Genomic DNA, 22949 nt, shown 5'->3' with positions numbered 1-22949 from the left:
CACACAGCCCCTGGGCAGCCCCCAGCAGAGGACCAGCAGCTAGGTGAATCCTAGCTCACGGGGTGCAGGCACCTGCCATCAGGAACCCTCTACAAGGTGGAGGTTGACTCGAGTCAGAGAGATCATTCTGTGGGCCAAGTATCCCAAATGGAGCATCCTGAAAACATCCTAAGTGGACCAGCTCAGGGCTGGGCACTTCCCTTCCATACAAGCCCAACAGCTGGGAGGGTCAACGCCCCTCCACCACCCGTCATTTACCTACCTCTGTCCCCATTCCCCACTACCCAATCCCACCGTCTATCCTCCACCTGGGCTGCTAGCAGTCTGGGGTGCACCAGGGCCATCCCTGGCTGGGATGTGGCCGTTACTCACCCTGAGGACCAGCTCCTTGGCAGTGGGGGACATGAGCACTCGGTCACACCAGGCAGGGCAGCGTGTGCTCATGTACAGCTGGCCCTGGCTGCTGTCCTCGCTGTACGGGTAGCTGTGGACACAGCGATTGGTCACCCCCTGCCAGCGGGAGATGACTCACGTGCAGAAGCTTCTGGAACAGAGACCGCCTGGATCTGTGCTGTCCAGGCACAGCAAGGGGACCCTGGGGATGAGCTCTGCTGGGGACAAAGGCCAGAAAGTCCTCAGGGGTCAGAGGCTCCTAGTGGGGGTGGGGGTGAGTTGGTGGTGTGGCACAACACTGAACTGGGTGCGGTTCCCTGCAGATGGTGGCCCCAACACTGGCAGTGATGCCCTCAGGAGCTGGAAGAGCTTGGCCCCAGTTGCTGGGAGACCCACCCCTGGGGCCAGGTGCTCCCTGGTGAGCCCACAGTCCTCATTGACCAGGAGGAAGGTCCTGTCAGGCATGATGCTTTACCCTGCAAAGGGTACCCCTGGCACCCTAAGACCCAGCCTTGGCCAGGAGAAAGGAGTGGTCACCAGAGGCAAGAGTTGGCCAGGCCTCCCTGTGGGCATCTTGGGGCCCACTGAGGGTGATAGAGATTAATGTAGCACTGGCCTTGCACTTATATGAAAGCAAACTTGGAGGGGTGGGATCAAAGGACAGCACCCAAGGGCTGATGGGAGGAAGGGCACAATCTTTGGCCTGTGATAAACCAACAAGCACCCACCTGTCTGCCCCCAACCCTCTCCTCCCCACAGGGCGTGGGTGACAGAGGAGCTTGGAGATCAGGTGTGGGCAGGGCTGGGCCCTTGGAGCAAGAGCTGTGGGGCAGTGCAGGTGGGGCAGGACAGAGTAGAGGCCACAAGGTAGCTCTGAGGTCCCTGCAGGCTCACTGGGCCCTGGTCACACAGGGGAAACCAGTAGTATTTCCCAACTATCAGCTGTCACTGAACATCATGAGGGAGAAAAGCACAAGGACCTTTTAGGACACTGGGGAGCTGGGGCCCGGGTGAGCCCAGCACACACACATCACACTCATCTGACTGGCCGGCCACTCCCAGCTGGGGGCTGTCGGGACACAGACAGGAGTGAAGGGAAGGGCAGAGAGTCAGGGTCTGGGAAACACAGCTGTTCAGGCGCCTCCCTGCAGTGAGCTTCAGCCACACCCTCTTGGTTTACAAAGCCTCAGGAGCCGGAGGTCAAAGACCAGGACCTCCGCAGGACCCTGTGAGGCTCCCTCTGTTCAACAGGGCTCAGGAAAATCAAACCAGACTGTGTGTCTCCACATGCAACTGACAGCACTCACAGGCACACAAACTCTACCCACAAGCTCGCAGACCTAGCACACACTGCATGCATATACAGATTCCATATCCACATCATGTCCATGCAGGGCTCAGGTACCATACCCATGGTCACATACGATCCCTCCCCCAGGACACGGGTCACATGGCTGCCCATCTGTGCACACACAACCAGGTGCGTATGCAGCTCTTACATGCCTTTGTCACATACAAACTTACACGAAGACAGCTGGTATGCTGGGCAAAGTCCCGTGCAGTGACCACACGCCTGCACAAACATGCTCCTTAGCCCCCACACCCAAGCCACTCGCAACCTGAGTGCTGCTGAGGCTCAGTGCCAGGTGCAGCGGCCATGTGGATGAAGAAGCCAAACAACATGGTGTGCGTAAAATATGGAGCCCCGCTGGAGCCCCCCAGCCCGAGAGCATGGACAACCCGACACCGCGTTGGGGACAGTGATGGTCTGCAGCTGGTGAAGGCTGCTGGCCTGGGGGCACTTTTTCCCTCCTTACCTGGGAGGAAAGCAGATGTCCAGCTCACACAGCCTGTCCTTGAACACAGAGAGCTCCCTGTCGAACTCTAGGAGCTGCAGAGACACGGGGACAAACAGGGAGTCAACTCAGCGAGGCGCAGTGCCCCACAGGTCCTACAGCCAGTAGAGGGACCCCTCCCCCTACCAGGTGTCCATGTGCCCAGTGTGCAGCATCAAGGGCCTGTATCCCTGGGAGGCGCCCACACTGAGCAGTGACGTGTCCCCACCTGCACCCTGGGGCCCTGCTCATCAGTCATGACATCAGTCATGTCCCACAGTCCTCAGGTGGCCTCAGGTCCCCTCAGCCCCACCATCTCATCCATCACCATCGAAGCATGTGCTCAGGGTAACCGCGTGCCAGGCTGCAACACCCTGAGCCAGGTTGAGGCCTCCTGGTGATCGTCTATGAGCAGATGACAGACAGTCCCCCCTGGGAGCACTTTCTGCTGAGGTGACTTGGGAGGGAGCTACAGATGTGAGCATTCAGGGGAGCTGCCCAATTTTGGTGCCTTCCACATCCCTATAATTCGGGGTACATGGAGCAGTCACAGATCTTGGGCCCTGCCTGGTGAGGACCGGAGACCAAGGTGGAGATCTCAGCTCAGTGCTCAATGCTGTCCCATCAGCAGTTAGTTTCTCAGTCATTCAGAAACAGTGACACAGAAACAGTGAATTATACAGCCACACAGAAAGTGATATACAGTGGTATGGTTACTCAGAAAGGACATAATTACACACAGTCACTCCAAAACAGTGACACACGGTGGGGCCAACGGAGTTGTTTAGAAATGGTCACAAAGTCCTAGAGAGACCCCCAGTGACCCACTTAAGCTAGACTCAGGTCCAATTAGTTACTCACTCAGCCATAGTTACACGTACTGGGTTACAAATGTTACAGTGACAGTTACTCAATGACAGCAAGTCACAAATGATTACACTCAGTTGCATTCCGTTACCTAGAGTCACCATATTTCTTACTTACAGTTAGCCAGTTACACTGAGTTATATGCCATTACTTAGAGTCAACAAGTCACACAATTACACTCAGTTACATTCCATTACTTAGTCACATTTGGTACTTGCACAGTCATCCAGTATCATTCTGCTTAGTCACCTAGCGACACTATACTAACTCAGAAGAGACTCGTTCCCATCACATACAGAGTTAATCAAGTGCACATTTACCAGGTCACACTCAGCTAGTCTCCAGCTATACCCAGCGGGTTAGCCACTATCCCATATCCACACTGACACAGCCATAATGTTCCATTCTTGCACTCATGGCCACACATTCCAAGCACCTACCCGGCTGGAGACAGTCTCGCCTGCCTGGCTTCCTCCAGTCCCTACAGGGGTGCCCTGCGTTTCTAGGCCTTTCAGGAGAATCTATGCGTGGCTGCTGGACCATACCCAGCCATTCCCTTCCCTCACCAAGATGGGCGGGGGCAGCTGGGACCAGCACCCACCCGAAGTCCTCAATCTTTTCCCCTCTGACCCTACGGCCCCACCCCCTTGCCAGGGGACAGGTCTCTGTCTGATCAGGGGCTGCGAAGTACCCTGCTCTCCACCTATCACTTCCTCCCTGGCTGTCACCCTTGACAACTACAGTTCCTGGGGGTGCCCTGAACTTCAAGCAGCGATCCCTGTGGTCCCAAGATGGATTCTCCAAACTGCTGCTTGGGAGTTCTATCCTGTCACTATGGCGGGTGGGATGAACGCTTGGCTGCCTGTTGGCTTGTCCTCTGCCTTGTGGCCCACTGGCACTGAGTCCCCTCTGCCAACACCTTCAGGCAGTGTCCCTGTAGTGCTCCTGATCAGGCCTGGCAAAAGATGGCTCAAATGTCCCGGCTTCAGCACATGGTTCCTGAGCCTGTGCCCGTGGGGGGCTGAGTCAGTGTCAGTGTAGGGTGGCAGGCAGAGGCCCAGAAACATCTCAAAGCTCCTAACGAAGGAGAGTCCTTTTCTTCAGTCACCTCCAGCCTCCCGAGGCTGAAATATGGGAAGATAGCGCTCCTGGCCCCGGCTTCGCTCATGCACACACCTGAATTCCTGATGGGGTAAAACCATGCCAGAGTATGGCTGGGAGCAACAAGGGTTGGGCACTGCCTGCACTGGGCTGGTGTGAGCGTGGCCCAGGTTGCATAAGCAGAAACATACATGTCTACATGCCTCAGACCCCCCAGTGCAGGTTCTGACTCCACTCAACACCACTTAGGCTGACCCACTGAAAAATTCTGGGAGTTAAAGGGCTTCATCTTTCCTTGAGCCTAGGTGTGCGTGCGAGTGAATGCAGGTGATGTAGCTGAGCTGCAGCTGTGTGGCTGTGCAGAGCCCCCGGGGCTTCTCAGAAGGGCCTCTCCCCTCTTTCATCACACCCTAGCTCTCGGAGAATGTCATGTGCAGCAGGAGAGAGGTGGGTGGGAGCTCGACTGGCCCCATCGACTGCCATGACCTCAGACAAGCCTGTGCCCAGGCCTATAACCCTCGTGTCTCAGCTCAGCCGATCAGAAACCTTGCCACGTCCATTCCTGCTCAGCATCTGTGCAGTGGCAGTTCACAGACGTGGTGACAGATTTCGTGTCTCTTCGAGGTTCTTGATTACAAAGTGAAAAAGTGCCCTCCCGCACACAGGCGGGGACGAAGTGGCCTGGCTTGTCCGTATCTGTCAGTGCAGCCAGCTCGCCCCAGGCAGCAGCGCACCGGGGAGCCGGGACGTCAACGCAGCGCAGCCGGAGCAGCTGCTCAACACACGGAACATCTCCATCCACGGCCGCGCCTGCCCTGGGACAGTCACAGGGAATTTAATCTCTCCAAATCCTCACCAGGGCACTCCATCCTGCTGCCTGACAGCCACACTTATAATTAATTATACAATTTCGATGAGAATATCGACTAAACAAAGCTATAAATCATAGAAAAAGTCAATAAGCATGGACACATTCAATCATGTCCCAGCCAATGATTACTACCCTTAAAATACAATAATTATTTTCAGGAGCCAGCTTGAATTAAATTTCTGTCAGTCGGGTACAAGACCGGTGGTTGATGAAGGGGCGATGGGTCTGGGCGGTGTGTCCTCCACATCCAGGTGGGGCTGCACGTCCAGGTAGGTGGCGGCTCAGCCATCAGCACTTCCTGTGCTGGAGATGAATGAGGCTGAGGCAGGCGCGTCTCTGGGGGGCCTGTCCCCGTGCTCCTGCCCCCGGGCAGCCTTACATGTTCCAGTAGGTGGGTCGTTCCACACATCCACCCGCAGTGTCTCTCGCCCACCTCAGAGAAGCCCTATCATCCAGACACATGTTCCCTCTCGGGATCCGAACCATGGCACAGGCAAGGCTGTTCCTCAAGGAGCCATTCCTGTCCTCCCAGATGCCCCTTCTGGCACGTTCTGGAAGTTTCTGGCCTTCAGCTGCCAGTGCCCACTGCTTTCCTCCAGGGGCCTCTGTCCTCACCCTCACTTGGTCTCCTGTGAGCTGGACACATGGGGCTGAGGGGCAGGGCTGAGTCCCTCCAGTCAGCAAAGCCAGAGCTGCCCCAGGTGCCCAGAGAACTGCATGATGGGGTGGGGTGGGGGAGACAGAGGAGGGAACAGGAGGTCCTTCAGGAGGGCCCAGGGGTGAGGGTGAGACAAAAAGGAGGGTGCTGAGAAAGTGAGGTAGGGATAGAGATGAGGACATGGCTCAGCCATCACTGACAATCATTAACTTCTCAGCACTAAGCTCACCCAGACAAGAAGAACCCTTTAACTGTGGGGAAACAGGCATGAGCATTGAAGCACCTGCACAATGTGGTCTGAATGCAGAGAATGCGGGGCCTGGGGAACAGACAGGATACCGAGCAGTTTGGGCTGTGCAGGAACTAAGGGCAGAGGGCCCAAGGGTAGGGAGCAGGACTGGAGTGCACACAGACACACACGTGCACATGCAGGCACTCATGTACAGGTATATGCACACATAGGTATGACATGCATGCTAACATGTCAACTCAGGTGCGCACACAGACACGCAGACATGACATCTACGTGCAAATGTTTAGAAAACAGCACACACGTGCATACAAGGGAGGCAGTGCAGACTTGAGGCCCATTCTTGGGATGGCGCGTGGTGCCTCGCCCCCGCACACAGGCAGGGCTGTGAAGAGGGAATGCTGGCTGGGCTGCAGGTGACCCCCACAGCCGTTCTGGGCCTGACAGGTGGAGTCGGGACAGGGTGGGACAGCTCACCGCGGTGCCATTGCTGTCCCGGAAAACATCCTGGTTAAAGTACTCGAACAGCTTCTTCTCCAGCTGCAGCATCACCTGGGGGCCCAACCCCGAGGGTGTCAGTGCCAGGCACCCTGCACCCTGAGAGTGTCAGCTGTTCTGATCCCACGCCCCAGGAGTGTCAGTGGCCAGAAAGAGCCCCATCGCCCATGTGTGACCTCCATGTTTCCCCTGTATCATTCCCCCGCACATCCCCTTAACCCGTGTCCTCGGCTCACCTTGCGGTCGTTGTCTGACTCCCGGAAGATGAGCTTCACCACCTCGTTGGTGTCGGCGGCCCTCACCGTCTGCATGGTGGCCTTGGTGCAGAGGGTCTGCAGAGAGAGGAGGGTTGGGGGGCCGGCGGGTTTGTAGTGGGCCACAGGGACTCACAGGGGCTCATGAGGGGCCATGGAGGTCTGTGAAAGGTCGGATGGGGCCATGGGGGCTCAGTGAAGGGCCTGACCAGAGGTTGTGGCCTAGAGACCCCTCCCCCAGGCCCAATGTTGAGGCAGCATGGGACATGGAGGTGAGTTGGGGCAGCTCCATGCACGTGGGATGGGTAGCGACGACCTCAGGTGCTGAACAGGGCTTTGGCGGGGCTGGCCCTCGTGGACCAGAGCCCAGAGGGGCTCCGGGTCCTTACTCAGAAGCACAAGTCCCTGTGGCCCTGCCCTGAGGCCCTCGGACACAAGGTCAGGGTGGAATGTGTCACTTGGGGTCACTGGGGCCGGCAGTCACTGCCACTCAGCTTGGAGCAGCGGATCAGGCTGGCTGAGTGGCTTTGGAGTCTTGTCAGAAGTCAGCCAGGCCTTCAGGCACAGATTAGAGGCCCCAACAATGGGCACCTCCGGCCCGATGCTAATAAGTGCTGCAGCTTCGGCAGCTGAAAGGCAGCGGCCCAGTGGCATCTGCTGGGAACCTGCCAACAGGCTGATCCCCTCAGGCCCGCAGCCGCGAGCACTCAGGCAGAACCGGCGCTTCCTGCTGCCCGTGATGGTCCAGCCCTTTGCAAAGAAAGACCCCAGAGTCACTCTAGGGAGGCGCCGGGCAGGTCTGAGCACAGCCTGGGAGGCCCCCCGCAGGCAAGGGACTCTCCCTACAGCAGTGGGCTTGACTGAGACAACCAGGGCCAGGGTCGGCCAGTGTCCACCCAGTCAGCCCTATGTGTCTTGGTGATAGAGCACAGCAGCTGATAGCAGATTTGGGGGGCTGCAGGGAGCACAGCAAACGGTCCAGGGTTCTTCCACCTCCAGCCGCGTCTAGAACTCACAAAGCACAGCTGAGGGACCCAGGGGTGCTGTGGTGAGGTAAAGCCATTTCCTAGGCAGATAATGGGTCAAACTGATGGGGTGCAGGTGAAGCCCAGGGCAGGTGTAAGGGGTATCAGAGACTCCCCCAAGGAACTCCTGGCGAGCCTCCCTAATGAGGGTGCTGCTTGGCCAGGCATGGGCCCAATTGAAAGTTCACTGTATTAGACCCACCAGTGCCCACCAGAAGAGCAGGGTGCAGAGGAAGGCAGGAATATAGGGGACACTATGGGACATCACTCCTGGCCTCTGCTCTGGGGCTGTCCCAAGACCCACTGTTGGCTCACGGCATAAGCTGTGACATGACTCTTCATCACTCCCCTTTTCCTATCAGGCTCCTTGGTGCTCGGCCTCCTCTCCGGAATGTACCCCTCATGGTCACTCATGCCCAACCTTCACTGGTGACCGAGTCCTTCCTGCTACTCCAGGCACAAAAGCACCTTAGGTGAGAACAAGGCTCAGAGGTCTGAGGCAGGGCCAGTCCCTAGAGGCACAGTGAAGGTCCCTCACAGGCTTGTCCCTGTGCCTCCAGACGAACAAGGCCAGATGGGCATCGGGCATGAGGCCCCGGCTGCAGTCCTGGGAGCTGTTGAAGGTCCATGCAGTGGTGTGCCCACTGCTTGACATTCTGTCCCCATGCCCCCCAAGGGCCCCACCAGACTTCCAGACCCACAACTGAGATGCCTAGCACCAGAAAGGCGCCCTGAGATGATTCCATGAAGCACCATGGGGCCAGGCTTGGGGCCACCCCAGAGGTGCCAGCTGTGGGGAGGATGGGCCAGGACAGTGCTGGTGGCAGCACTTGCTCTGCGCATGAAGTCAGCTCCACCTCCCGCACTGGCCGCACATTGTCGACTGTTTGCCCAGAACAACAACAGGCCATAAAGATGCTTTCATGCCGCCTGTGGCCAGAGCCTTGGACCCTGCCCACTGCCCAGAGACACTCGTGCAGCTGGGTGCTGTCAAACCTACCAAGGGCCTCAGCACCCAAATGGGAGGGTTCCAGGATGGTTCCAGAAGGAAGCAGTGAACGGCCGCCAACCTGTGTCCAGTGAGGACCTGCCCCCTGGCCGAGCCCCACTGCTGCCCGAGCTGTGGTGTGAGGTGGCTTGGGCAGTGTGTAGCAGGGTGGTGAGGCAAGGCTGGGTCTCAGTTGAGGCCTCAAACACCCCACCTTCATCTCAGCAAATCGAGCAGCACCATGAGCCAGGAGGCTGATAATAAGTGACCTGGCCTGTAGGGGCAGAGAGGTCTCGCTTCCCTCAGCCCCCATCCCTTCCCAGCACCCTTGGAAATCTATCTTATTAGGGGCCACAATGGTAGCTCAGTGGAGAGTACACCTGCCTTGCACATGATTGACCTGCATTTGTTCCCTGTCACTCTAAATGGTCCCTTAGCCCTGCCAGGGCTAAGATGAGTACCACCAAAACAAAACAAAACAAAACAAAAACAAAACAAAACAAAAAAAACAACTGTACCTCATTAGAGTGAACAGAAAATGCCCCACAATTTGTCCCATCATTTAAGCTGTCCTGAGCGGGGCGGCAGCATCCCCCTGCTTTGGGGAAGAAAATTCCATACATAGATCACCCAGAACAGTCAGGATTGGGAATCCTGCTCAGTGGGTTTTACAGCTGCTGTGGCTTTAAGACGCAACCCTACCAGTGTGCTTGGGAGCCGGTGGGTGACAACAGGCTCCAAAGGTACCTCAGGGCACTAAGCTGTAGTTTCACCCACAAGCTGGAGACCCAGCTACACACAGCTCAGTACGCACAGGCCCGAGGGCTAGACGAATAAGGGAAGGGGAGGTCCTTGGGCCAAAATACCAGCCTGGGGGCTGTGCCCCACTCCCTCATCTGCAGGGCTAGAGGGCACTGAGGCTCAGGGAACAAGCTGGGAGCCAACACTGGGTCACCAGAGCCTGCAGATGGCAGGAAACCTGTGTTCCACCTGGCGCACCCTGCTCCTGGCATGAGGTGTGAGGGGTGATGTTGGGTACAGCTACCTGTGTCCCTGCCCTTTTCCGACCTGAGGTGGGCACCAGGGGGAGGGCACGGTTTCCCAGAAGTGGGGTCTGCCCTAGCGGGGACTACGTCCCCTCTGGGGAGCTGCCAGTGGCCCCAGGGCCCTACACCTGCCAGGAAGTGGGTTTGAACATGCCCGCCACGCTTCACAAGCGCATCCATCATGGTGAGGGATGGCAGGTGGGCGGGCCGAACGGCATGGAGACGGGTACGCCTGGCACCACTGTCACTCTCTGTCACTGTGGCCAGCTGAGCACCCAGCTGCCAGCTGTCACCGCGTAGAAACATGCTCTGTGAGCCCCACGCCGGCGTTCATCGGCGGCTGCCCACGGCCCAGCAGACACACAGGATGAGCACGTTTAATTTGTGTGTTTAATTACAGCTCTGGCAACACCACTCGGAGCTGGGCACTGCCCTTCAGTTCTGCTCCGGAGACTGTATACATTTGCATCTGAAGCAGGAGCCCGAGCTGGAGCCACCAGCAGCCTTCCCAGTCCTGGGACACCTCTCCCTTCTGGAACTCAGCTCAGGAGATGTGCCCATCCCACACCATTGTACCCCACATCCCTGTACTCACAACTCTGTACCCCATGTCCCTGCACCTCACTTCTATACCCCACACCCCTGTACCCCCACCGTGTACCCCAGCCATGGCCCCTCTCCTCACCATGCAGATACCTGCCTATGCCCAACAGTCCAAATGCTTCCTAATGTCTAAAACCACTGGGGTAGAATGAGTGGTGCACCTCCTGTCCCCATGGAAATTTCCACAGTATGTTGAAGCAATCAGGAGGGGCAGGGTCTGGCACTGTGGGTCGGGTTCAGGGACATGGGTCAGGGAAAAGCATGGCATTGGGGTCAGGTGCGGAGCCCCCTAGTTAGGCGGAAGGTGATGGCCTGAGAGGAGGCCTGGTCCAGGACACTCTGGTCAGGACAGTGGATGTGGCAAGTGCACTGGGCCTCTGCTCACAGCATGGACATCACTCAGGAACACACTCAGGGCTCAGGGACATGGTTTAAGGTCCCCTAAGTGAGCCCCAAACACTAGCGGTCAAGTGTCTGGTGAGGGAAAAGTTGCTGACCAACTGTGGGGGATCTCCACATCCATGCCCACCTAGGGTTACTCTTGGGCACAGGGAGCCTCCTTCTTAGGATCTGATCTGTAGCTGGATGAGCACCCACCTCCACCACAGACTTGGAGTCCAGCCGGAAGTTGAAGTCTCCGAAGACGAAATAGGCAGCCTTCTCGAACCTCTGGTCAGCAATTCTGCAGGGAAGGGGATGGTCATGAGTCAAGGAGGCCACCATGGCTGCAGGGGAAGGGGGAACCGTGGTGCTAACTCTACCCTAGTCAGTGGGCAGCACCCCCAGCCCATTGCTGACCTCCCAGAACCACATGACTCTCATGGTTCAGGGCAGCCCGGGGGCTGTGGCACCATCTGCTCATCGGGGGAGACCTGGGCAGTGCTGTGGCCAGCATCGGGCTCTTCATGCTGGGGATCCCACAAGAATGCTCATCCTGGACAGACATGGGGCTTCCTGGAGGGTTGGTCTCGTCAGAACTTGTCACCCTCCCCCCAATGTGTTTGGTTCCAAGGGGCTAGGTCCCTTTCTCTCAGTGTGGGAAGTGGGGTCTAGGCGGTCAATGCCTGAGCATTGACCAATATGGCTGTCTGGTCATTTTGGGGGGTGGGATGGGCCACATCTGGCGGCACTCAGGAGTCACTCCTGGATCTATGCTCAGAAATCATTCCTGGCAGACTCGGGAGACCACAGAGGATGCTGGGGATCAAACTCGGGTCGGCTGCATGCAAGAAAAACTCCCTACCCACTGTACTTGGTACCTCCCAGAGCTGCTGGGTGCCACAGCCTGTCCCCACCTGCACATGCTTGGGCCATTTCCAACTAAGCATGACCTGAGCTCCCTTCCTCACAGGTAACCCAGCTACCCCAGGCAGTGCCCCTGGCCTCTGCAGCGATCCTGGATCGCACCATCCTGCCAGACCGGGGCCCTCAGTGGTCATCTGGGGTCATCATGTGCTCACTGAGACTCTGTGATGGGAGATCCCCCCCAAGCACATGAATGGCCTAGTCATGTGTGCGAGGTACAGGATCTGGGTCATGTGTAAAATTCAGATGACATGAATTTGGGTCATGTGTGTGGAATGCAAGTAAAAGGATCTAGGTCATATGTAGGAGATGCAGGTGACATGATCTGATCACGTGTGTGATGTGCAGGTACCATGACCTGGGTCACATGTATAGAAGCACGTAAATGAGTCTAGGTCATGTATGAGATTCAGGTACCATGATCCAGGTCATGTGTGAGATGTAAGTGACATGGCCTGGGTCATTTGTGTGAGGTGCAGGTGACAAGACCCAGGTCCGTGTGTGGACTGGGGCTGCCATCTCCACGAGCTGCAGCCCTTTTCTCTTCTCTGTTCTGTGGTTACACAGGGTGGGAAAGCTGTCCTCTAAGTGGCGAGGACAAGGACAGTGAAGGACCATCACCGCCCGTGGTCCAGGTCGTGGTTGCCTGTGCCGGCTAAGCCATGTGGGGGAAGGAGCCCTTTGGACGTATCTGCTGCAGGGAGCCATAAGGCTGTGGACATGCGTCAGGATCCGGGCCCCACACAGGCTGGGGCCATCAATAACGCCATCTCCGAGGTCGGCGGCGGCCACAGTGAGCTGTCAGGCCAAGCAATCACCTGAGTGCCAGGCTGCCCACACGCTCACTTTTAATTCCCACATAGTGCCATTTAGCGCGGCAGGAAAAGGGGCTGTTTGAGAATTAATTACCCTGTCAGTGGCTATTATGATTAAACAGGCGGCCCATCAATACCATGTGCCTGATTCAAAACGAGAATTACAAGAAGAGCCATAAAAATCCATTTTTTTTAAGCCTTGCAAACAGCCTGTTATGACAGGAGGCCGACGTGAGGGCCCGCGGAGGCACCGGGACAGCACATGGCGGGGATGCAGCCCTGGTGGGGAGGGCCGAGCTCTTCCCTGACTTGTCCCTCACATGGGAAGGGGTCCCAGAGGCCCCTGAGCAAGGGACAGTGGTCTGAGCTGCCAATGCCTCCCTGATGTCCCAGCAATTGTGTAGACCAACCTGGGCACCTGGAACTGGGGGATGAGGGACAGTGCAGCTGCCATGGCCTCACTGGCCCCATGAATGTGGGAGCCCACACTTGCCCTTGCTTCCCTTGTGTCCAGGCGGGTGAAGGGTAGTGCCCAACTCCACTGTGGGGACTATGAACTTGATAGTGTCCCCAGGGCAGACATCCTGGGACTGGAGGGAAAGGGGTGTGGGGTAGGTTGCAGAGGACCATTGGGGTCACAGTAGACTGTACCCAATCTCCCGGAGCCATCCTGGGCCCACGCCCCACACTGGACATTAGGACCTGTAGGAACCAGGGCAGTGGCAGACAGTCTCGGGAAGAGGTGAGGCAAGGAATGTCACCCAACATCTCTGACAGGACCTAGGGAATCACTACGGAGAATCTAACTTGGGAGGTCACAGTGTCAGAAATTCCAAAAGCTTCAGAAGGCTCCCTCAAAGCATGTGGGATGTCCCGAGAAGAGCAGCTGAGTGCCTCAGGAGGAATGTGCTGGGGACATGAGACCTCAGGGCCGCCTACACACACAGGTGAACCTTACGGGCTGGGCAGACGCAGAAGCTGGCGTGCAGGGCAAGATGTGTGTCTGTAGGTGGGAGGGCAGAGGCAGTGTGTGTTTGTGCTTGGCTGCCTGGACGCCCTTTCCTCTGCATTCAGCAAGGACCTAGGGATCTGGGAAGGGCCTCAGAGGCGTGCAGGGGGGCAGGGCCTTTGAGCATTGACAGCTGATGGATTGGTGCCCCCATGACAAAGGGGGCCAGGGAGAGGCCCCTCCCTGGGAAACTAATTGCTCCTGATTGTGCCGGCAACATTATTTTTCTGGCTATCGTTTCCTTTGAATGCCCCAAACGAGCATGAAGCAAGTCTTTTGACCGGACATAAAAGTTAAATGTCCCAATGTTGATCAAATTAACTTCGGGCTGTGACAATGGTCTGTGTTTGTGAGGGGATGACAAGGACAAAGGGGAGCTTTGTGCTCGGATTTCACAGTTGTGATGTAAAATGTCTCTGTTGAACTAGCCTGGCTACATTTCAAAGGGGAGACAGAAGAGCCTGTCAACTGTGGAAAAATGCTGGTTCACAGCAAATCTGCGGGGAGACCTCACAGCTTTGGGCCTGGGCTTGGAGGGACAAGGGTGCAGAGGACAGGACCATCAGGACAGGGTGCAGAGGAACGGGGCTGGAGGGATGGAGAGATGGAGGACCAGACTGATGGTGGGAACAGAGGAAAGGGGAAATGGAGGGACAGGACTGCAGGCTCAGTCATAGGCTCTGTTGCTGTCCAAGTCCTGCAGGTGCCTGGGGTGCCCTCACCAGGTCCCACACAAGCTCCTCTCCCCACTTCCCCTTTGAGAACGGGAAAAGCAAAATGCAAGGAAGATGTGCCCTAGGCAGGAACAAGAGCAGGTGAGGAGGGTGCAAGTCCCTGAGAGGCTCCAGCGAGTGTGCCCAAATCGGCCGGGCGCAGGGCCCCCACGTGGCAGGGCCTGTGATTGAGCACGTGGGCGCCCCTCCCTGCAGGACAGAATGGCAGAGGCACGGCGAACTAGGGTGGTAGACCCCCGGCTGACGGCCCTCCCTGGGGGCCCTGCGCTGTCCCTGCACACAAAGCCGTGGAGGTTCCCAGCGCCCTGAATGGGCACTGTTGGTGGCAGCGCCCATTCAAAGCCCCGCGCATTGTCCCCTGGCAGGAGAATGCGGACCGTGAAAGGCGGCCACATTCTCGCGCCCACAGAGCCGCCTTTTGTGTGCTCAACACGCCCGGAGGTCCGGATCTGCGGCTGGCTGGGCGCCCCCCATGCCTCCTGGGAATGTGGGGCACACCAAATGGGGCCCCCCACGGCTGCAGCTCTGTGGGCGGTCCCAGCCCAGCACCCGCCCTGATGCCCCCACCGGCACGTGAAGCTTGAGTAGAAATGTGGACAGTCCAGGTACTCCACTGGTCAACTCTGCACGCAGCCGCGCTTTACAGCAGGGACCCCACAGATATTTACCCAGGCTGAGCTTCCTGCGCCCACCCAGTCATGGAAGAAAGAGAGATAGGAGGGAGGCAGGGCACGGGTAGGTTGAGGGCAGGGCCTACCTGTCGAGCACATAGCCCAGCGCCTGGTGCCGGATGCCGGCGTACACAGAGGGGCTGCTCTCCCAGGCTACCAGGTTAGATGCATCATGAAAAAGGTGGATGTTCACCAGGTCGAAGGCACTGTAGGAGAGGGGACACAACCTGGCTGGAGCTGCCCGGTGGCTGCCTGCATCCTCAGCTCTCAGGGATGCCCCTGGGAGAGAGCAGGTTTTTCTCCCATCCCCCACTCCTGAGCATCAGGAGAGAGTTGTGGGCGCTCGGTATGCTCCTCCAGGGACCTACCGTATTTGCCGGTGTATAAGACGACCCTTCAACCCCCCCCCCCCCTGAAAAAGTTCCTAAAAGTCTTAAAAGTAAGTTACTTCTTCTTCTTTTTTTTTTTTTTTTTTTTTTTTTGGTTTTTGGGCCACACCCAGCGTTGCTCAGGGGTTCCTCCTGGCTGTCTGCTCAGAATAGCTCCTGGCAGACACGGGGGACCATATGGGACACCCGGATTCGAACCAATCACCTTTAGTCCTGGATCGGCTGCTTGCAAGGCAAACACCGCTGTGCTATCTCTCCGGGCCCAAGTAAGTAACTTCTTAAAAGTAAGAGGGGTGCGGATCACTCGTCCCTGAAGCTGAAACAAGTTTCAGCATGCCGTATACCAGCATATAATATGACTCCCGACTTTTAGGAAGTTTTTTCGTGGGCTCAAGGGTCGTCTTATACGCCGGCAAATACGGTTCCAGAACACACAGAGGTGCAGGACAAGATCCCCCCCCTCCATACACAGAGAAGGGACTGACCCTGCCCACAAATGCTCTGCACCAAGACCCTGGGCACTCACCAGTCCGCAATGCACCACCGCGTCCGGATGAAACCTTTTCTGGACCATTTGCACTGGAAAGCAAGAAGAGACCTTGTAAATAACAGGCTGTGGACATGGGACACCCCCACCAGCCATGGAGACACAGGTATGGGCCTCACTCTCACCCATTGGTTACCAGAGTGCCCTCCCAGCAGGTGTGAAGAACTCGGGGCTGAGGCGGTGAATGAACACGCAGGACACCCTCTAGGGGGACGAGAACCCCATGCAGAACCCTGGGGTGCAGCCTGTGAGCAGGGATATCTGCGGTGGGTCCCAGAGGCAGAGCAGGGCTGGCAGGGGAGAGGTGGTCTGACGTGGAACCCGTGGGACAAGGTGTGAGACCCAACAGGAGGTGGAATTCCTGTTTGGCTCTTCAGGGCTGCTCTAGAGGTTGGGGAGTTTGCCCCACCCCAGACACCCCCTGAAATCTCAGTCCCTGCAATCAGGCCACCATCACCTGCAGAATATGAGCTCCCCACATCCCCCTGCACCTTCTGGCCTGTCCTCTCCTGTCCAGTGAATTCCCAGGACCCCATCCTGGCATCCCTAGGTCCAGTGCCACGAGACACCTGTCTTGTGTTGGTCACCCATGAGAGACTCTGGGGAATGGCTCCTGGCTTTTCCAGGGAGGGAGGACATGCTCAGGCGTAGGCCCAAGAGGTGCAGGGTCCACCCGATGTGACACTGCCTGAACCCCACAGTGGGCTGTGGGTGCCTCTATACAAACACATAGACTTCCTCAGCCCCCAGGAACGTGTTGTCCCAGGCTCTGGCACTTGGAGCTGAGTCTCAGGGGCCTGGGGCCTCCCACTGGGATCAGGAGCAGCTGAGCCAGTGCCACCCCACCCAGTATGATCCCCAAAGTTGAGTTTGGGCTCCAAGCACAAGGGCTTCACGCAGCTGCCAACGGTCCCCAGAAATAAAAGGCCCCTTAGGAGAGAGCATGACACGGCCACACAGCTTGGCACTGAGCGACCTTCCAGCCCAGACCTCCAAACAGGGAGATCCTCAGTGAAGACAGGCCCTGCCGGGTCACCCAGTGCAAGGAAGGCAGCGTTGTGGCCCAAAGGTCAGGAGCTGGGCCAGTTGGATGTCATACCTGTGTTCACAGCACATGCATATCACAAAGCAAATGCATGTGTGTACCATGATGCAGATCCAGGTGTGTATGTACCACACACAACACATGTGAGCACACATCACACAAGGAACAGTGCAACGGTACATATCTGTACTAGCACCATGTGCAGAGCCAGCCCAAGTGCACACATCTGCGCACATGCATGAGTATGGCCATCCACCGCCCTGAAAATGCCTGTGTCCTAGAGTGGGAGCTGGGTCTCTTCACAGGAGCTCAGCTGGCCCAGAGCAGCAGATGGTGCTCTTCAGAGGCTGGAACCTCTGTCCAGTCCCCGGACTTCACTGTCCAACCCCTGCGAGCCCGGCCAACCCCGAGCAAGCTGACCATGGCTCGCACAGACACCGCCTCACGCGGGCGCAGGGGCGCAGTGCTCGCCTCACAATATTAAGTCCCTGCGCCGGGCCCTGTTAATGGAATTCCTTTAGCAGCAGATGGATTGCGAATACAGGCGCTTTCATCTACTAAAGGCCGGCATCAATCACCGCGGAGAAAGGAGGAGCTGCAGGAAGGTTACCACCACACCGCTGTGCCGTGAAAGGCCTGCTTCGGAGCATTAGTGGAATTAATTCATCTTTCATAAGAGCTTGGAGGACCATGATCTATGGGAACAACCAATTTCTCACTACGGCCAGGAGGAAAAAAGTGCCTCACCCTGATCGACTACACAAATCTGCCTTTTAAAAATGGCCTGACTTGTCTGGAGAGCTGCTCCCAGCGGTGGCATTTCAGATCCATCCCGAGCCCGGAGCAGCCATAAATCTGAAGAGCAAGTTTTGTTAGTTCTGTGCGCCGGGGCTGTAATTATTAGGGCTTGCATTACGTCTCCATCATGGTAATTACATTTAGATTATACTTCAGCGATGCAATGAAAGGGGAAATTGGCCTGGAACGAGCCCCCCAAACATACCCGCTGTGGTGAGGCTGGCTGCAGCCCTGCACGGCCAGGTCAGATAGGTATGTCCCTGAGGGGCATGGGTAACACTTTGGGGGGGGTCTGCGGCTCTGATTGTGTGAGGGGACAAGTGTGGGAGGGGCTGGGAAAGGCGCTAAGTCTGAGCAGGAAGGGGGAAGCTGAGCCAAGTGACTAGACACAGGGGTGGGGGGACGACATGGTACTACACCGTGATGGTGTTTAGGGCAACGTCAGTCAGGTGGTCTTATGAGTGCCCGGTCCTGGAGTCTGAGTGTCCAGTTCTGGGTGTCTGTGGGTGTTCAGTCCCAGAATCTCTAAATATTCAGTCCTGGCAGTCTGTGAGCGTCTAGTTCTGGGGGCCACTGAGTGTCCAGTCCTGGTTTGTGAATGTCCAGTCTTGAGGTCTAAATGCCCAGTCCAAGGTCCTGTGAGTGTCTAATGGGTGCAGCGGGTGCCGGGCCCTGATGGTCTGTGCTGGCCCATGCCAGGGAGATGGACCAGGCCTGTGAATATGGGGTGTGCGCACCTCGGGGAAGTAATGTTGCGGGAACTTCTCCTTCTCCAGCATGGCTGTGCTCTCCAGCGTATCCGAGTAGATCTCCTTCCCTGTCACCTTCTTGTACTTCTTGGCTGGAAAAGAGGATGGTGCTATGAACATGCAGCAGCCCTGGAGGGGCTGGCAGACCCTATGCCCAGAGCCCATCTCTTTGCGGTGGCCCCAGAACCTCACACTTGGGTCTTTACCCCATATGCTGGGCCACCTGGTGCAGGGCTGACCATGAATGTATTTCTGCCTCACTGGACGTGGCATCACTCAGGTCTTATGTGAATCCAGGTCAATGTGGTTGACACCCCCATCAGCAGTCAACACACTGCTGCCTGCTAGCATCTCCTGAGTGCTCTGAGCCGGAGTCCCCAACCCATGGAATCAGTGACCAGAGGTGACTACTCCCTTTGGGCATGGTCCCCTGGTGTATGACCTCCTCCCACACACTCTGGCGGTCTCCTGTATGAGCACAATAGAAGCAGAGCCTAGGGGGGCAGGCAAGGACCCCACTGGCCACTCTTGCAATGCTCAAAGCCCTCAGCTCCCTTATGGTGGACCCTGTGGTCTTGGTCATAACCCCCGTGGGCCCTGAGCAGCACTGCTGGGGACAAAGGGTTGGCCAAAGGAGGTCTCGGTGACCAGGCACCACCCAAGGTTTCAGGAATGAAGGGGGAACAGTAAACACTCCTCAGTCTGGTGCCTGGAGCCACCTCCCTCCCAAGTCAATGGGGTGCTGAGGTGTGGCCCTCCAGCTCGGGGGACAGAGACTGAGGCTGGACAAACAGGGAGGAATCTTGTCCCTTCCATGGTCACTACAGCTTGAGTGACCTTTATGACGAATGTATTCTGGTGATTCATAGATGTTGGAGGGGACCTGGGGGAGGGGGTCGATTGCAGAGCCAGGACAGTGGCCCCAAGTGTCCTTGGAACTGCAGGCCTGTCCCACTTCCTCACATTCAGGGACCCCGTGGCTAAGCACCTTCCCAGAGCCTGAGGGAGCAGCAGTGAGACAGAACTTGTTGCTCCTTTGGGGCCCAGACAGGTGACAACGATGGGCCCCAGCAGAGCCTGGAGGACAGCTCTTACCTTTGAAGTCAAACTGGTAAATGTTTTTTAAGGATTCATGGAGAAAATAGAAGCTTCCAAGAGCCTGCAGAGAAGAGGACAGAAAGGAGACTGGTGAGAGAGGTGGTTGGGCTGCGGGAAACGAATTGGGCCCTAGGACCCAGACCTCGAGTCCCACTGCAGAACCCTCCAGCCAGCTCTTTACATCGGGATGGAGCCTCCAAGGTCCCTCCAGGGACCTGGGCTCAGGGGCACCAACCCCAGGCAAGAGGGTGGCCCAGGACTTGCCTCCTGGTCCAGGGCTGTCAGGGCAGCAGAAGGCTGGCTCCAGGGTACCAGTCCAGAGGGTTTGGTACAGGCCGGCCACAGGACTGCTCTGGGACTATTCCAGGAAGGTAGGGCAAGGCAGGGCCTTTGTGGTCCCTGCTGATCTTCTGGGAAAGAACCGCTGTTCCTTGGGACCCTTATCACCACATCTCCAGCCAGACGGATGTTGCTGCCCACTTGGGCAGGGTACACACAGGGGCCTGGTTTGGTGTAGGTGCCTGACTCTTGTAGGTACTGGACACTGGAGCTGACATGGCTTGTTGATATATTTAATGTAGATGTATTTAAGTAAATTGCTTAATGTATCTTTGGGAGGTAATGGTGCCATCTTGTAATGATACTTGGACTGGGACATGGCCCCTGGACATGCCCTTTGGACAGCACCCCCCCCCATAACTGTCCAGGTTTTTAATAAAAGCCTGCCAGTTGGTGGGGGGTGGAGGGGCAGGGTAGAGGCCAGAGCAGAGTCAGTCATCCCATCAGGGGCCAGAGGCACAGCCCAACACCCCACTTCCCCTGGCCTGAGATAAAAGCATTGGCAAGATGCTGTGTGCTCTGCCTTTATCCTCCTCTCTAACCGGATCTATATCCTCCTTATCCCGGCACTCTCTGGCCTGTGACATCTCTCTCTGTCTGACTGTCTGTCTGTCTGTCTGTCTGTCTGTCTCCCCCCTCCCCAGCCTCTACAGTGGCAGATTTCAGGAGATGAAGCCCAAAAATAAAATACAATGTTGTTTCTACCCCCCTCACTCTCCTCTCTCTCCTGAACTGCTCGGGTGGAGGTCTGGATCACTATAGTGACTGGGCCCAGGACCATCTTGCCCATGTCACAGCAGCCTCTCTCAGAACCCGATGTGTCTCCAGGATCCATGAGCATGGACAAGCCACCTGCCAGGGCCAGCGGGATCCTGTGGGGGTGCAGGGCCACAGTGAGAGTGCAGGTGGGTGCAGGAGGGCATCATGCAGTGTCCCATGCGGGTAAGGCTCATTGAGGGAGTAGCTGACAGCCCTGAGCACAGGTGACCATGGCTGGCAGCATGTGCACAGACTGGGATCCTCTGGGGGAGGCAGGAGGAATCTGGGAGCACTGCACATGGTGGACCACACGCCAAAACCTCCCAACCTGTCGGAGGCGATGATGTGGGAAGGGGATTATCAAGGATCTCTGCACACTGAGTCCTGGGTTAAATGGTCAGTAGCAAGCTTGGGGTGAAGCTGGGACTGATCAGAGGCAAATGGAACAGGACTAAGGTGGGCATGGTCAGAGGATGGACTGGATGTGACCAGCAGAGAGGGTGGGCATAGTCAGAAATGAGGGTGAGGGGCCCGGAGAGATAGCACAGCGGCATTTGCCTTGCAAGCAGCCAATCCAGGACCAAAGGTGGTTGGTTCGAATCCCAGTGTCCCATATGGTCCCCCATGCCTGCCAGGAGCTATTTCTGAGCAGACAGCCAGGAGTAACCCCTGAGCACCGCCGGGTGTGGCCCAAAAACCAAAAAAAAAAAAAAAGAAAAAGAAATGAGGGTGGGTATGTTCAGCATTTGGGTGGGAGGGGTCAGAATTGAGAACTGGATGGGTGTGGCCAGGAAGAAGGGTAGCATGGTCAGAGCCAGGCTCGGCAGTGAGGCGTAGCTTTCAGTGTAGGCCTCTAGGCAGGACTCAGTCCAACAGCAGTTTTATTTTTTGGGGTTGGTGGTCACACCTGGTGGCTCTCAAGGGTTACTCCTGGTAGGGTGCACAGAAATCACTCCTGGAAGCCTCAGGGATGATAGGGAAGTGAACCAGGGTCCGTCCTGGGTTGGCAGCGTGCAAGGCAAACGCCCTACTACTGCGGTATCGCTTTGGCCCCCAGTAGCAGTCTTGAGTTCTCTCCCTCTCCATCAGTGCTAGGTCAGCACCAGGACTGGCACTGGAGGAGCCCCTACTCACGTCAAGGACCCCAATGCTAGTGGAACCCTGCCACCTCTCTCCTGCAAGGGGACACACCCTGGGACAGTTGGGGTTGAGGGTCGATCACCAAGTCTTTATCCAGCGGGGAATATATATCCTGATGCACAGATGTGCCCCTGCAAATTGCAGTGCTCTACTCAGTCTGCACCTGGAATTTACACTCACACCTGCTCTCCCCCACCCCAGCAAGGTTGCTTTTGCTCCCCCTTTCACACGACCCCTCTGCAGGAGGCAGGAACCCTGTCACCTCTGAGCAGCCCTCAGTCCTGCTTTGCAGAGTCCGGGACTGCCAGCACAGGGCATCTTCCAGACTGTACCTGGGCACTCTCAACTGGTTACCAAGAGGCTGCACCTGGGACTCATCCTTCTGGAGCCCCAACACAGAGCAAAGTCCGGGCCACAAGAGCTGTAGCCTGCAGTGAGCCTGGCTGATGCCCCAGGACTCCTGCACAGTGCTCCTAGGAACTGAGCAAGACTGAAAAAGAAAAAAAAAAAAAAAAAGCACCCCTTTCTCCAGGAAGGGAGCAAATATCTCACAAAAGTGGCCACCAGATTCCTGGCTTTAAGACAATTTAAGAGAGTGAGTAATAAATCAAAGCAAAGTGACTCTAACACTCATTAGATTACAAACAATAACAAATGAAAGCAAGCTTTTGTTTCAATCAATGGGGCCTTCATTGATCTTCTCTGGTAAGGTATTCTCACGGCTACAGGCTAATTGGATGAGGCAGCGCAGCCTCTGCAGGCTGCCCCGTGGCCACCAGCCGTCCCGGTTCTCCCAACCCTGGGCAGTGTCCCCAACAAGTGCTGACCTCCTCACAAAGTCTTGATGCACCAATGCATATCTGGGGGGTTAACAGAAACTGGCGGCCCCGAGCATCTGACCCTCTGCCCCCACCCCCGCCACCCACCCCAGATGCTTGTAATTTCATTTGGTCAGTGGCTGACAGCGGCCAAAGCGGTTAATGGAATTGCCTGTCCATCGCCCTCATCTACTCTCAGCTAACAACATTCTACTGAGAGCGGGTCGCTTTATGAAGCGTGTGCCAGGGACCCGCAGGCCCTACATGGGGGGGTTGTGCCCTGTCATGGCCCTGCCGTGTGCCCCCAATTAGGCAGCCCAGCCAAGGTCACTCAGCTGCTCAAA

At 56.8% G+C, this 22949-nt stretch overlaps 1 protein-coding gene across 2 annotated transcripts in view; it reads right to left on the bottom strand.

The window, feature by feature from the left end:
* Positions 1 to 22949, bottom strand: part of INPP5A (inositol polyphosphate-5-phosphatase A) — a 59009-nt gene that overhangs the window by 2305 nt on the left and 33755 nt on the right. For both annotated transcript variants that reach the window (XM_049790632.1, XM_049790631.1), the window contains exons 5-13: positions 19547 to 19610; positions 18440 to 18543; positions 15839 to 15891; positions 15010 to 15129; positions 10987 to 11071; positions 6710 to 6805; positions 6453 to 6527; positions 2211 to 2284; positions 373 to 484 (exon numbers count right to left, since the gene is read on the bottom strand). In XM_049790632.1, the coding sequence (XP_049646589.1) occupies positions 373 to 484; positions 2211 to 2284; positions 6453 to 6527; positions 6710 to 6805; positions 10987 to 11071; positions 15010 to 15129; positions 15839 to 15891; positions 18440 to 18543; positions 19547 to 19610 (783 nt within the window). The remainder of the gene's footprint in view (positions 1 to 372; positions 485 to 2210; positions 2285 to 6452; positions 6528 to 6709; positions 6806 to 10986; positions 11072 to 15009; positions 15130 to 15838; positions 15892 to 18439; positions 18544 to 19546; positions 19611 to 22949) is intronic.

The sequence above is a fragment of the Suncus etruscus genome, chromosome 17 (genome assembly GCF_024139225.1).
Source record: "Suncus etruscus isolate mSunEtr1 chromosome 17, mSunEtr1.pri.cur, whole genome shotgun sequence".
Classification (NCBI taxonomy): domain Eukaryota; kingdom Metazoa; phylum Chordata; class Mammalia; order Eulipotyphla; family Soricidae; genus Suncus; species Suncus etruscus.
The sequence above is the reverse complement of the archived record's forward strand: the minus strand, read 5'-3'. Positions and strand labels throughout refer to the sequence as shown.